Consider the following 13,324-nt stretch of genomic DNA (forward strand, 5'->3'; position numbering starts at 1 on the left):
GAGGTTTGATGAGGCCGCACCGGATGCAGCGCCAGAGACTGCAAATATGGATGTTGATGGACATATTCCGACGCATTCTTCTGGCACTTCGGCGGGCCCGTCTGCGCAGGTGGCATTGACTCCGTTCAACCACTCACCGATGACGAACCGAGGACGAGAGATCGTGGCTCGCGCTAGGGAGGAGTGTCCACACTTGGTCGCTTCACCTCCGACGTCTTCACGTGCTTCCTCACCGTCCAGAGTTCGGACTTTCATGCAGGGTCGTACTCGTCCGGCTTCCTCGACTAGTTCACGGGCCTCTTCACCGAGTTCGCAGCGGGGGGCACCAGCTCCGTCTTCTACCTCGCCACAGATGGACTTGGTGCCACCGCCGTAGCTGTCTCTCTCGACCTCGACACGTCAGGACGAGTTGCCCGGATCTTTGGCGCTGACTACGCTGCCACAGCAGCCGGCCACGGCGCCATCGCGAGGGCAGATGTCGGCCACGGGGCGGCCGGCTACGCCGCCTCAGCATCCTTCGACGCCCCCGTTTGAGCTGCAGACGGCCTCGCAGCAGCAGTCGGCATCGTCGGCCATGGAGCAGCCGGCCAAGGCGCTGGGTACGGGACACTCGCTTGTGCAGCAGTCGGCCACGGAGGGTCCAGCCTTAGTGCTCGCGCACTTGCAGCAGCCATCGATGACCTCCGCGCCTGGTGCCGCTCAGCCGTGCAGCGCAGTCCCTGGGGAGTGGGGCATGCTAGCCGGGAGGTTGCAGCGCCCGAGTGGAGAGGAGCGGCAGGAGCCGCTCACGTCTGGCCCTCTGTCACAACGGGGTGGTGCGGCCTTCGCGGGGGCGCTGCATGCACCGAAGGGCCACACTTCACGGGCGGACGGGCCGCTTGGGTCACCGGTGCCGCCTCCACGGGCGGAGGGGTATGCTGGGGCTCATGTGTCCACGCCGTCTTCGCCTATGGAGGGGGGCTCGCCTCGGTCTGGTTCGGTACGGGGGGGCTACACCGCCATCTTCCCCTGTATCGCCGGACTCTTCGCCTGCTTCGACGGTTTCTGCACCGCGTTCGACTTCACCTTCGCCAGTCTCCACCTTGCAGCAGCCTACCCCCGCTGTCCCTCCTCCTGTCATTCAGCCGATGGTGAGGCGGAGTGGGAGGTATGCGCTTGCGGAGGATGGGTCGGGGGCGATGGACGAGGACGTCATGCAGCGTGCCATGCGACGCAAGGGCGGAGAAGAATCTTGACAAGGCTGGTATGAAACATCCATCCAAGTCTTTTACTTCTTTTTCAGATTCACGTATTTCTTCTAATTTGAGTAGCATAGGGGTTAATATGGGTAGTCGGTCTGATGAGATTTCAGTTTCGGCCAATGTGTTGAGACAGACGGAGCTTGATCGTCTAACGGTTGTTCTGAATGTCTCCACTAGGCCTGAAACAACAGTAGTAGACGATGAGGAAGAGGATGACATCCTAGATGGTCAGCTTCTCTCGGCTATTATTGGCAATATTTCAGAAGTCGATTTAGAACACGTGGAGCTTAGTTCTGATCTACAAGCTTCTGAACGTGGTTCTCGATCGTCAGCTGGAAAGAAATCTCGTAGATATGGCAAGAATACTAAATCTAAAATAGTTTCTCGATGAATGGCATGTTTCAGAATAGCAGAGGTCTTGGTGACTTGGCTAAGCATTCCCACATTGCCGATGGTTGTAGAGATTATGATTTAGATTTCATTGCTATATCGGAGACGGGTAGGCGAAATTTCACACCAAGTTTTCTCGACCGACTGTCAGGCGGGATTAACTTTCAGTGGTTTTCTCGCCCGCCTCGTGGCAGGTCCAGTGGCATATTACTTGGCGTCCGTATAGACACCATGACTGTCTTAGCTAGTTCTGATGGAGAGTATCACATTAAGCTCGACATTCAGAATAAAGCAGACGGTTTCACGTGGAGTCTGGTTGCTGTGTATGGTGCCGCCCAGGATGCTTTTAAGGCTGACTTTTTACGTGAGTTGGTAAATCTTACAAAAGATAATCCTTATCCGATTTTAATCGGAGGCGATTTTAATTTGTTGAGATTTCCTCACGAGAAAAGTAAAGGCCGTTTCGATGGACATTGGCATTTCTTGTTCAACGCTGTTATTGATAGCCTTGATTTAAGAGAGGTATTTATGTCTGGTCGACAGTTTACTTGGGCCAACAGCTTGCCTGAACCCACATATGAGAAACTAGATCGCGTGTTGATGGATACCGAATGGGAAAATAAATACCCTATGGTGTCAGTCCGTGCACTAGAACGTATTGAAAAACTGTCTGACCATGCTCCCATCCTTCTAACTACTGGGAATCCTCGCCCTGTTTGTAAACGGCCGTTCAAATTTGAACTTGGATGGCTACATCGAGAGGGATTTCATGATATGGTGAAGAAGGTTTGGGAGAGACCGGTCGGGGGCATCACTCCAATTTTGAGATGGAATAATAAGATGCGGACAATGCGCAAACATCTCTCTGGTTGGGCTACCCATACGGCTGGTATCCTTAAAAAAGAGAAGGCTCGCTTATCAAATGTAATTGATGAGCTTGAGGCTGTTGCGGAGGTTAGACCGTTGTCTACGCAAGAGAATGAACTTAAAAATCAATCCAATGCGCAGATGGCGAATCTTCTTCGCGAGGAGGAACTCAAATGGTATCAGCGGTCCAAAGCTCAATTCATATTGGAAGGAGACTCAAATATGCGATATTTCCATGGCTTAGACAATGGGAGACATCGGAAAAAACGTATTCACTCTCTTATTCAAGATGAAGGGTTGATTGAAGGCCATTAGCAACTCAAATCCTACATTACTAATTATTATAAAGGTTTGTTTGGTCCTCCGGAGGAAAGTACCTTCTCTCTTAACGAGGACTTAACGGACGATATACCCCAAGTTTCTATGGAAGAAAATGTACTAACCGCACCTTATACTGAGGAAGAGGTTCAGAAGGCAATTTTCCAAATGGAATGCAACAAAGCACCGGGTCCTGATGGTTTTCCAGCAGAGTTTATCAAACTTTCTGGGATACGATTAAATCAGACCTTCTAGATTTGTTCAGTGACCTACACATTGGACAACTAGAATTATTTCGTCTAAATTTTGGTGAAGTAATCTTGTTACCGAAAGTTAATGAGGCAAAAAGGATTCAACAATATAGACCTATTTGCCTCTTAAATGTAAGTTTCAAGATTTTCACGAAAGTAGCCACCATTAGACTTAATACGGTTGCGGATCATGTTGTCCTGCCATCACAGACAGCCTTTATGCAAGGAAGGAACATCCTTGATGGAGTGGCGGTTTTGCATGAGACGGTACATGAGATGCATTCTAAGAAATTAAATGGGGTTATTTTAAAACTAGATTTTCAAAAGGCGTATGATAAAATCAAGTGGTCTTTCCAACAACAGACACTCAGGATGAAAGGTTTTTCTCCAGAGTGGCGCGCTCTAATAAATGATTTTGTGTATGGAGGTAGTGTCGCAATCCGGGTTAATGATGACACCGGCCACTATTTCCAAACACGAAAAGGGTTACGCCAATGGGATCCGTTATCACCGATGTTGTTTAACATTGTAGCGGATATGCTAGCTATACTCATAGAGCGGGCCAAGTCTGATGGCCAGATTGAAGGTGTGATTCCACATCTGGTTGATGGTGGTTTATCTATACCTCAATATGCCGATGATACAATTCTGTTTATGGATCATGATCTTGTAAAAGCTCAAAATCTGAAATTAATTTTGGCGACTTTTGAGCAGTTGTCAGGATTGAAAATCAATTTCCATAAAAGCGAATTGTTCTGTTTCGGTGATGCCCAAAACGATACGGCTCTTTATACAGAGTTATTTGGTTGTGGGCAAGGCCAATTTCCTATTCGTTATTTGGGTATTCCGATTCATTATCGGAGACTTACAATCGTGGAATGAAAATTAGTGGAAGAAAGATTACAAAAACGCCTTAGTAGTTGGAAAGGTAAATTGTTGTCCCTGGGAGGAAGATTGGTACTCATTAATTCGGTACTCACAAATATGGTACTGTATATGTTATCATTCTTCATCCTACCGAAAGGAATTCTGCATAAACTCGATTACTATCGATCCAGATTATTTTGGCAAGGGGGCAACGAGAAGAAGAAATATCGACTGGTTAAGTGGAGTATAGTTTGTAGTCCCAAAGATCAAGGAGGGTTTGGAGTTCATGACCTAGAGGTCAAGAATTCAGCTCTACTGGGTAAATGGCTGTTTAAGCTACTTACCGAGGATGGGACTTGGCAAACTACTCTTCGGAGAAAGTATGTCGGTTCGAAGATATTATCCCAAGTGGTTTGAAAACCTGGGGATTCACACTTCTGGGCTGGTCCTATGGCAACAAAAAATGTATTTTTTCGACATTGTACTTTCTCAATCAAGAACGGAGCACAGATACGGTTCTGGGAAGATGCTTGGCTAGACAATGCACCCTTAAGTGAACAGTATCCTGCTCTGTATAGGATTGCTCGTCGCCAAGGTGATACCATTGCTACTGCTACCTCACCTCCGAATGTGACGTTCAGACGGGTTTTACTTGGACAAAGACTTGTGGCATGGAATACCCTAATTCAACGGCTCGGACATATTCATTTATCGCATGAACCAGACGAATTTAGATGGAACCTTCATGTAGATGGTACTTTTTCCGTAAAATCTTTTTACAATGCGATCCTTCTTTCTGATTTACTAGTTGATAGCAATAAGAAGATTTGGAAGATGAAGATACCATTAAAAATTAAGATTTTTGGATGGTATCTTCGTCGTGGGGTTATACTCACCAAAGACAATCTTGTTAAGCGGAATTGGCATGGAAGTACACGGTGCGTTTTTTGTCATCAGGACGAAACCATCAAACACTTATTCTTCCTGTGCCAGTTCGCGAGATCTATATGGTCAGTCATCCAAGTAGCGTCTACCCTGTATCCTCCGACTAGTGTCGCTAATGTCTTTGGCAATTGGCTTCATGGTATGATTCAAGGTTTAAGTTGCTTCTTAGGGTGGGGGCGCTAGCAGTTATCTGGGCGCTTTGGCTACGTAGAAATGACAAGATCTTTAATGACAAAAATTGCTCTTTGTTGCGGGTCATCTACAGATGTACAGGTATTCTCCGTTCGTGGTTACCTCTTCAGCGAGTGGAGAACCGAGACCTATTTACGGAGGTCTGTACACGGTTGGAGGCTACGGCGAGGGATACTTTTTCCCTACATGGGTGGCAGCATAGTCTACGGATAGATGCCCCACCTACATCTTAGGCGTCATATGATTCATCGTTCCGATATGTATCTCGCCTAATTTTATTTTTTATCATTTTGGACTTGAGACAACAAAACGGTTGTGTGCATCCTGGTTATGGAGAGGCTGGATGTAATTGCTTCTTAAAGTAATAAAGCATCCTTTATAAAAAAAATCTACAGATGCTTTACATCAATGTCTTAATCTGCCATGTGCTGAAAGCAGTGGAGCTTGATCAGACTACTTAACTAATACAGATTCCATGGGTTTAGCGTGAAAACGAAGCTAGCATCTACTATTTGACTTAAATAATTGTGCAGAACAAGATAAAAGTTGAAGGGGAAAACCAGCAACATCCTAACTAACTAAGAGCTGGTCGTATAACCTTTTGCACAGTATCAGCCTTGCGATAATCAAGATCCCGGATCACACTAACCAGCTACTTACAAAAGCTACAACTTCTGTGGCCTAGAATTAAAATCGAGAAGAAGAAGAAGAAGAATGTCGAAAAAACCGCTCATCGAACGGCATCATATTCTCTCTTGGTACCGTCAGACAAGGTTGAACGCGCACTGGTCGTAGCCTGCAGAAACCATGAGAAACGGGAAACGATGGTAAGGAATCAGGATGGTGAGAGAGAAGGCCTGCCACGATCAGCTGGTCACACTAGTGAGCCACTTACTTGGGTCGCTGGTGACGATGGTGGCGGTGCCCCCGAAGTCGCAGGTGCCGCCGTTGGCCCTGGTCATCTGCCAGTAGCTGTTGAAGGCGTAGGAGGCGTGGGCGAGCACGGTGTCCGGCTGGGAGCACGCGCCGGCGGGCTGGATGGAGCGGCACTCGGCGCCGGAGCCGCACGCGTAGTCCATGGCCTCCTGCAGGATCGGGTCCGGCACCGTGGGCTTGGCCACGCACCACAGCGCCTGCCCGGCCCCCGGCGCCATCGGCGGGGCCAGCGGCGGCGGGTAGATGATCGGCGGCATGAACCCGCCGCCACCGCCACCGCCGCCACCTTCGCCGCCCCCGCCACCCCCCGAGCCTGGGCCGGAGTCGTCGGGCGGGCTGGGCACCACGACGATCGGGCTCGGCGGCGCCGTCCCGGGCGGGCTCGGAGCGAACTGCGGCGGGTTGATCGGCGTGGGCGTGACCGTCGGCGTACCCGTTCCCGGGCTGGAGCCCGGGGTGGTGGTGCCGGCCGGCGGGCTGGGTTCGAAGGACGGCGGGATGGGGGTGATGGGCGGCAGCTGGTCCGGGGCGGAAGGGGTGGAGGAGGACGGCCCCGTGGAGGTGAATGGCGGCGTCGACGACGTCGGAGGCGCGTTCGGCGGGTTGACGCAGAAGGGAGGGTTGACGCTGTCGGCGGCGGCGGCGGCGAGGCTCGCGGCGGCGTCCCCGCCCTGGGTGCCAGCGTTTGCAGGAGGCGGCAGGTACGGCGTCGGCTGCACTTCCCTGACGAAGTTGAGCTTGAAGAGCGCGTTCATCAGCGAGTTCCTCTTGCTCTGCCTCAGCGCTCTCGCCTCTGCTCCACAAACAAAGACTCGGCTTAGTTAGCACCATTGATTGATTACGCAATGCAGTGCAGGCAACACGAATATCATCAACAAGGAAATGGGAAACTGATCACAGTGGTATTTGGCAATGCAAGCCTCACTCTGTTTTCAGAGATCGAAAGGTGGACTGACTGACACTCTAACGAGAAAAAAAATGATAAAATATGACGCCTGCTGGGAGTGAGCTTACCACACTGTGGAGTGGTGCCGAGCAGGAGGAGCAGGAAGATGAGCATCGACGGCGGCAGCCGACGGCTGATTCTGGAACTGCTGCGTCCCATGATCTCGCCGTTGGTCCGCCCTGTTATGATCTCCACAGTCCGACTGGCACCGGTAGTAGCCAGTGGTTCAGCACTGGTCGGGGAGGTGGTGCTTGTTATAGCAGCCAGGGGCTTGGACAACAAAGATGGGTTGTGGATCGGCCATGGATATATCCCAAAGAAAGAAATGGGAAAAAGGAGAGAGGTCGATCCGTGTAGAAAGGAGTGAAGTGCAGTGGAGTGGCGACGATGATACTCTGATACTCTTCCTCTAGGAGCTCCTCTAGCCTCTCCTCGATTCGCTTTAGCTTTCGGGAGGAAACGTGGCCCGTCGTCGCTGGTAAATTGCCGAGCGACCGCTTTATTGTGTATCCTCGTCATTAGCATTGCCTGCCATGGCATGGACTGAACTGGTGGTGTGTGTTTTTCCATTCCTGCCTGCGTTTCTTGCCGATTAGTTTTGGTATCTATGCTTGCTTGCCAACGGGGCAACTCCGCCAGCAAACGGCACAAGGATATCTCATCTCCTGTTGTACTCTCACTTGCTTTACGCATGTTGAAGGAAAGCGCTCGCTCGTGGACTGCTCTTCGTTTTGGGGTCGGGGTCTGGCAAAGCTATCTCTCATCTCTCTGAATGTTGTGAGGTAGCAACGCTTGCCATGCCGCCAAGCTCACTGTTACTGACGACTGGCTTCTGATATATGCTCTCTTTAGACCTGGGAATGGCGAAAATTGTGCAGTGTTCTAATTGGTATAATAATACTGTGGTGGTGTCAATGCCTACTTGGCATTGCCAGATACATTATCCTATTATCATGTTGCCCTGTTGATCTAAGTTGTGTACCAGACAACAGGTCAGAGCATCTGAGCTTTTACATGAACCAAGTCTTAAGCTAGACAAAAGCCAGATACATCAACTGGCTGCTAACTCCTGTTTTCGCCTACAGCAGACCAACACACAATCTATGATGAAAAATCCAACAACTAATTTCAGAACCAAAGCAACGTCAAGATCATGTACATAAGTTTCATTACGTTGTTGGTTCACATACATAACAAACCACATACCCAATAGCGTATCATAGCACCCCGTTATGGCAACAGTGCATCAGAGCTGCCACAAGTTTACTCAGCCAACTGCACACCAGCCAGGTTTTAGTACCTTTTCACATTTAGACAACGTAAACGCATCACATTCTAACAACTCGCTACCATACGGCAAAACTAGTTTCCCACTTGCACGTTCCAATGTGTAGTACTCGGAAACAACAAGACTGCAACCTCATGTCCTGTGCATGGCGTTTATCATCATGGAAGGCGTGGTGAGAGGAGGTGTTAGACAAAGCTCACCTCAGTAATCATAGTCCTTCATACCCCTGTTGGACTCTGCCATCTCAATTTCTATCAAGCACTCCTCTTGGCTGAGCGGAGGAAGCCCATTCTTGTTGCGCGTGTAGTTGTGCTTGTGCCAGGCTGATTTGCAATGGTCTCTGTACGACTTGTCCTCCACAACTATGGCACACTCTTTGCATCTTTTCTGGTTTTTGCCTAGTGCCTGACCCTGGGTTTCCACTTCACTAGAGAGGCTCTGTTTCTGCATGGTCTCGCTTAGCTGAGCAATAGCAACTGCCTCCTTTGTTGCAGGGACAGAGTGAACCTTCTCCACATTGTCTTCCACATTGTCATATTGGTCTGTAGAAGAGCCACCTTCTGCATGTGCTGACACTGAGAGTACTTCAACCCTCCCTTGCACATCCTTCAATCTCTCTTCACACGAGTGCAGAATAGATGGCTCAATCTCACATACCTGCAAAACATTATCAACAGAGTACACCAATTAATGGACATGAAGATATCACGGTTTTGGTGAATAACACCATCAGTTTCAGGAAGGAGAAAAACGGCAAGCAGCCTAAGTAGACTTGAATGTTGAGATAACTATAGATGAACAGTACCAAAAGGAGCAGCCGAGAAAGCTTATGAATGATACAACCTCTTACTAAATGATAGCGCAAACCATTTACCAGCTCTACAACCACGGGGCAAGATACAAACTAGTATATCATCCGATATACTCCCTCCGTACAGAAATGTATGACGTTATAGCCACATCATAGGTTCACTCACTTTTATTTGTATCTAAGTTCTAGACTACTTTTACTGTGTAGGTTCACTCATTTTAGTTTATATCTAGTCTACTTCAAAAATATCTAAAACATCTTATATTAGTGCAAGGAGGGAGTATTAATTTAAATTTATGGAAGACACATTTAGTGGGGAACTCGCAAGGATGAAAATCTCATAAAAATCATAATCAGGCAACACAGTAATGGCTCACAGTCGCAGAAACATAATCTGGAAGACTTGCAATACATCATCCTACATTAACTGAAGGGAGACTAATTCAGTGGGGAACCCCACATGGATAAAAATCTGATAGAAAATCATAATCAGGTAACGCGGTAATGGCTGGGAGAAACATAATCTATAAGACTTACAAGGGAAGACTGACTGCCAGATTCATCCTTTGAAATAACAATAGCGTTCCACTCATCAAGCTTCTCCATAAGACCAGCCAGATTGGACTTTGGTGCAGTGAACCGCACCGTCAATGGTGCACGCTTTATAGGGAAGTGCTCAATGAGCTTCTTGATAACCTTGAGTGCCTGAAAATTTGGTGAAAATGCAAATGAGGATAGCCTACGGGGTAGATAAAAAGATAACACAGCTATAACAATATTAGTATGCTGCTACATTTATCATGTTGTCCCAAGTGCAGGTTAAGAAAAAAAAGGTTAAAACAAAACATAAACGTGCAAGTATCATCATTACTGTCACAGAGTTCACTTAAGTGTTTTCATAACGAGAAATTGCGTCAGTAGAAGCTATTGTTATTGGGTTGACTCCAAAGGAAGAGAACTGAAATAGGTATGCATTTTCTTCTCTTACCAGGCTATAGTAGCAAAAACCAAGAAAATCCATTGGAAAGTTATGATAGATTCAACACAAGTGATACACAATTAATGGACATCTAATAGTGCCCTGGCTATTTTTAATCATGCTCTAGTTATACATACAGAAGATAGTAAGATGTATATAACAAAGCGAACAGCCTCTAATGTATCACCTTTAAGTGAATACCTCCAGAAAGGAGGATTCACATACATTTCTTGCAACTGAGGTTTGGCACATGCCACATTCGTGTTCACAGTAACATAATTTTTTCATGCTACTAGACCTGAACTCAACGGAACAAAGGCTGAGAGAATGCTTCTTAGTTCTTACTAGTTTCTTCCAATTGGAACCAATTCAGATTAAATAGTATATTTGCTGCATCAGTAAGAGATCATCACTTCAGAAACACTATTCTCAGCTCTTCTGCCAACTACTAGTCCTACACAACATCAATGGTTTGTAGGGCGTGCCTACTTTGCAAATGCAGATATCTGCACTTGCGTCCTCACTCCCCTTTTCTGCATGTTTCATTTTGTATTTACCAGGAATAAGATGAACTTCAACGACGGTGTGCTTCTATCCTTAGCTCATATTTTACCACCTACGTTTAGTGGGATTGCATAATATCTTTAGGCAAAGTTGATAGAAAATAAACAAAAAAAAGTGGTCACTGTTCTATTCCAATAGCAGGGAAGGCAGAAAGTCGGCAGCTAACTGTTCATTCAGGCGGTTTTGACACATAAAACAGCTAACAGTGGTACAGATATCTTTAGTTATGTTTAAATGACGGTGGCATACAGTGCTGTTAAAATAAATAACTAGTTCCCTGATAATACAGAATAACAGGAATCAAAAGGTCGGGTATTTCTACAATGTGTATGATACTGCAGCCCAATTTGCAAATGCAGATATCTGCACTTGCATCCTCACTCCCCCTTTCTGCATGTTCCATTTTGTATTTACCAGGAATAAGATGAACTTCAACGACGGTGTGCTTCTATCCTTAGCTCATATTTTACCACCTATGTTTAGTGGGATTGCATAATATCTTTAGGCAAAGTTGATTGAAAATAAACAAAAAAAAAAGTGGTCACTGTTCTATTCCAATAGCAGGGAAGGCAAAAAGTCGGCAGCTAACTGTTCATTCAGGCGGTTTTTTGACACATAAAACAGATAACAGTGGTACAGCTATCTGTAGTTATGTTTAAATGATGGTGACATACAGTGCTGTCAAAATAAATAACTACTTCTGTGATAATACAGAATAACAGGGATCAGAAGGTCAGGTATTTCTACAATGTGCATGTACTGCAGCCCAATTTGCAAATGTGCCTAATTTGCAAATGCAGATATCTGCACCTGCGTCCTCACTCCTCCTTTCTGCATGTTCCATTTTGTATTTACCAGGAATAAAATGAACTTCGACAACGGTGCGCTTCTATCCTTAGCTCATATTGTACCACCTATGTTTAGTTGGATTGCATATTTTCTTTGGGTAGGCCAGAAGTCGGCAGCTTACTGTCCATTCAGGCAGTTTTGACACATAGAAGTATAGAACAGTTAACAGTGGTGCTATTTTTAGTTATGTTGTAAATGATGGTGAGCTACAGTGCCATCAAAATAAATAGCTACTACTCCAATAATACAGGATAACAGGAATCAGAAGGTCGGGTATTTGTACAATGTGTATGATACTACGGCCGAGGAAAGCAACAATAAGATATCAGGAGGTCAGCTATTTCTACAATGTGTATGATAGTAAGGCTTAAAGCACAATTCCCTAAAGAATGCAGAAAGTGGGCAGCTAACTGTTAATTCAGGCGGTTTCGACACATTAAACAGTTTACAGTGGTACTGGTATCCTTAGTTGTGTTCTAAATGATGGTGACAATACAGGATAACAGGAATCAGAAGGTCGGGTAGGTATTTCTACAATGTGTATGATACTGCAGCTCAAAGCAACAATAAGATATCAGGAGGTCAGCTATTTCTATAATGTGTATGATAATCAGGCCTAAAGCAGCAATTCCCCATAAAATGCAGGCACGCTGCAGGTTCAGAATGCAAACGATGTGTGCTGAACACATCATGATCTCCTCACGAGTTGAAAGAAGGTGAGCAGTATATATCCATAGAAGTTGGCAAGCTACCTGTTCCTTGGAGGTAAGGTTTGGATCGACCGCAAAGTGTATCTCGTGCATGAGGCGCTCGATCATGGTCATGGTGTAGGGGCGCCTGGTCTCAGGATTGATAGTCTTCTCCATGACGATTGTGGCGATGTCCCGGAACTGGGAGGACAGCTGCGCCTCCCTCTCCTTGCCGGAAACCTGGAGCTCCCCTTTCTCCAGTATCTGACAGAACGCAACAGCAATAAGCAATCCAGCTGGAAATCAGTAGTAGTACGAAATTCGTAGCGTCCGTTCGAATCCACGGCGTGTGTTGGAGAATGGAAGAGGAAGAGTGGGCAGCAGCGGGGTACCTCGACGCATATTTTGGTGAGGTCGTCGGTTCCGAATGCCTTGATGAGGTCCTTGGACTTGGCGAGGACGCCCTTGGAGACGTTGGAGTAGACGGTGTGGGACTGGAGCACCTCGTCGAGGTCCTTCTCGACGCGGGTGCGCCAGGAGAGCACCTTGTTGGGGAAGCAGGCGATCTCGAAGCGCTGGCCGATCTTCCGCAGCCGCACCACCGCCACGTTGGTCAGCCGCTTCTGCCCCACCGGCTGCACCAGCGTGCGGGACATCTCCGGCGGTCGCTCGCGGAGGCGCGCTCGGGTCGGGCTGGATTTTTGCCGGAGAGCAAAACCCTAACAAGGCGAGGAGGAACCTGGAGGCGGCGATGGTGGGAGGAGCGTTTGGGTGGGGGAGAAAGAGGAGGACGAAACGGGGAGGCCAAGGAAAGTGGTGAGTAGACCTGGGGACACGTGGAACGAGACATGCTTATCGACTTGTGCTGGGCCGGCAAAGTAGAACCAGTGTTAGAAAGAGAGGCCAGCCCAAGCCTGGTCTGAATTAAATGTTTCCATCTTTCCTACAAATCCACTATCTCGCAAATTTTTTTATGAACTACTACCTCAGGTCGGAATTAATTGACGCAAGATGCTACCAGGACACTGTATATTTTGTACTTAAGTTCGCGTCGATTAATACAGAACGGAGGGAGTATTAAAATGCTCGTGCGAGGTTGCTTGCTACAGGTTCTCAAATTTTTATTTGCTGGAAGGGTATTTTAACCATTATTTCGGTTAATAATGACACCGGAGCTATTGTGTGGACAGA

General features: G+C 47.2%; 2 protein-coding genes across 2 annotated transcripts; both read right to left on the bottom strand.

The window, feature by feature from the left end:
• Positions 1 to 5,484: 5,484 nt before the first annotated feature.
• Positions 5,485 to 7,647, bottom strand: LOC127336223 (uncharacterized). The gene is made up of 3 exons (XM_051363017.2): positions 7,022 to 7,647; positions 5,967 to 6,800; positions 5,485 to 5,867 (listed from the first exon to the last, which is right to left on the bottom strand). The coding sequence occupies exons 1-3, from the start codon at positions 7,644 to 7,646 to the stop codon at positions 5,836 to 5,838; spliced, it is 1,491 nt and encodes a 496-aa protein (XP_051218977.1). The 5' UTR covers position 7,647; the 3' UTR covers positions 5,485 to 5,835.
• Positions 7,648 to 8,057: 410 nt separating this feature from the next.
• On the bottom strand, positions 8,058 to 12,944 carry LOC127336224 (uncharacterized). Its single transcript, XM_051363018.1, has 4 exons — positions 12,526 to 12,944; positions 12,197 to 12,397; positions 9,590 to 9,757; positions 8,058 to 8,898 (listed from the first exon to the last, which is right to left on the bottom strand). Exons 1-4 carry the CDS (start codon positions 12,787 to 12,789, stop codon positions 8,443 to 8,445), a joined length of 1,089 nt encoding a protein of 362 aa, XP_051218978.1. The 5' UTR covers positions 12,790 to 12,944; the 3' UTR covers positions 8,058 to 8,442.
• Positions 12,945 to 13,324: the final 380 nt, after the last annotated feature.

This window comes from Lolium perenne, chromosome 2 (genome assembly GCF_019359855.2).
Source record: "Lolium perenne isolate Kyuss_39 chromosome 2, Kyuss_2.0, whole genome shotgun sequence".
Classification (NCBI taxonomy): Eukaryota; Viridiplantae; Streptophyta; class Magnoliopsida; order Poales; family Poaceae; genus Lolium; species Lolium perenne.

Coding starts and splice junctions, on each gene's coding strand:
- LOC127336223 (XM_051363017.2), bottom strand. CDS start 7,646: ATGCGTAAAGCAAGTGAGAGTACAACAGGAGATGAGATATCCTTGTGC. Junction 6,801..7,021: donor CGGCACCACTCCACAGTGTG/GTAAGCTCACTC, acceptor TTTGTGGAGCAG/AGGCGAGAGCGCTGAGGCAG. Junction 5,868..5,966: donor CATCGTCACCAGCGACCCAA/GTAAGTGGCTCA, acceptor TGGTTTCTGCAG/GCTACGACCAGTGCGCGTTC.
- LOC127336224 (XM_051363018.1), bottom strand. CDS start 12,789: ATGTCCCGCACGCTGGTGCAGCCGGTGGGGCAGAAGCGGCTGACCAAC. Junction 9,758..12,196: donor ACCTTACCTCCAAGGAACAG/GTAGCTTGCCAA, acceptor CCAAATTTTCAG/GCACTCAAGGTTATCAAGAA. Junction 8,899..9,589: donor CTGGCAGTCAGTCTTCCCTT/GTAAGTCTTATA, acceptor AATGTTTTGCAG/GTATGTGAGATTGAGCCATC.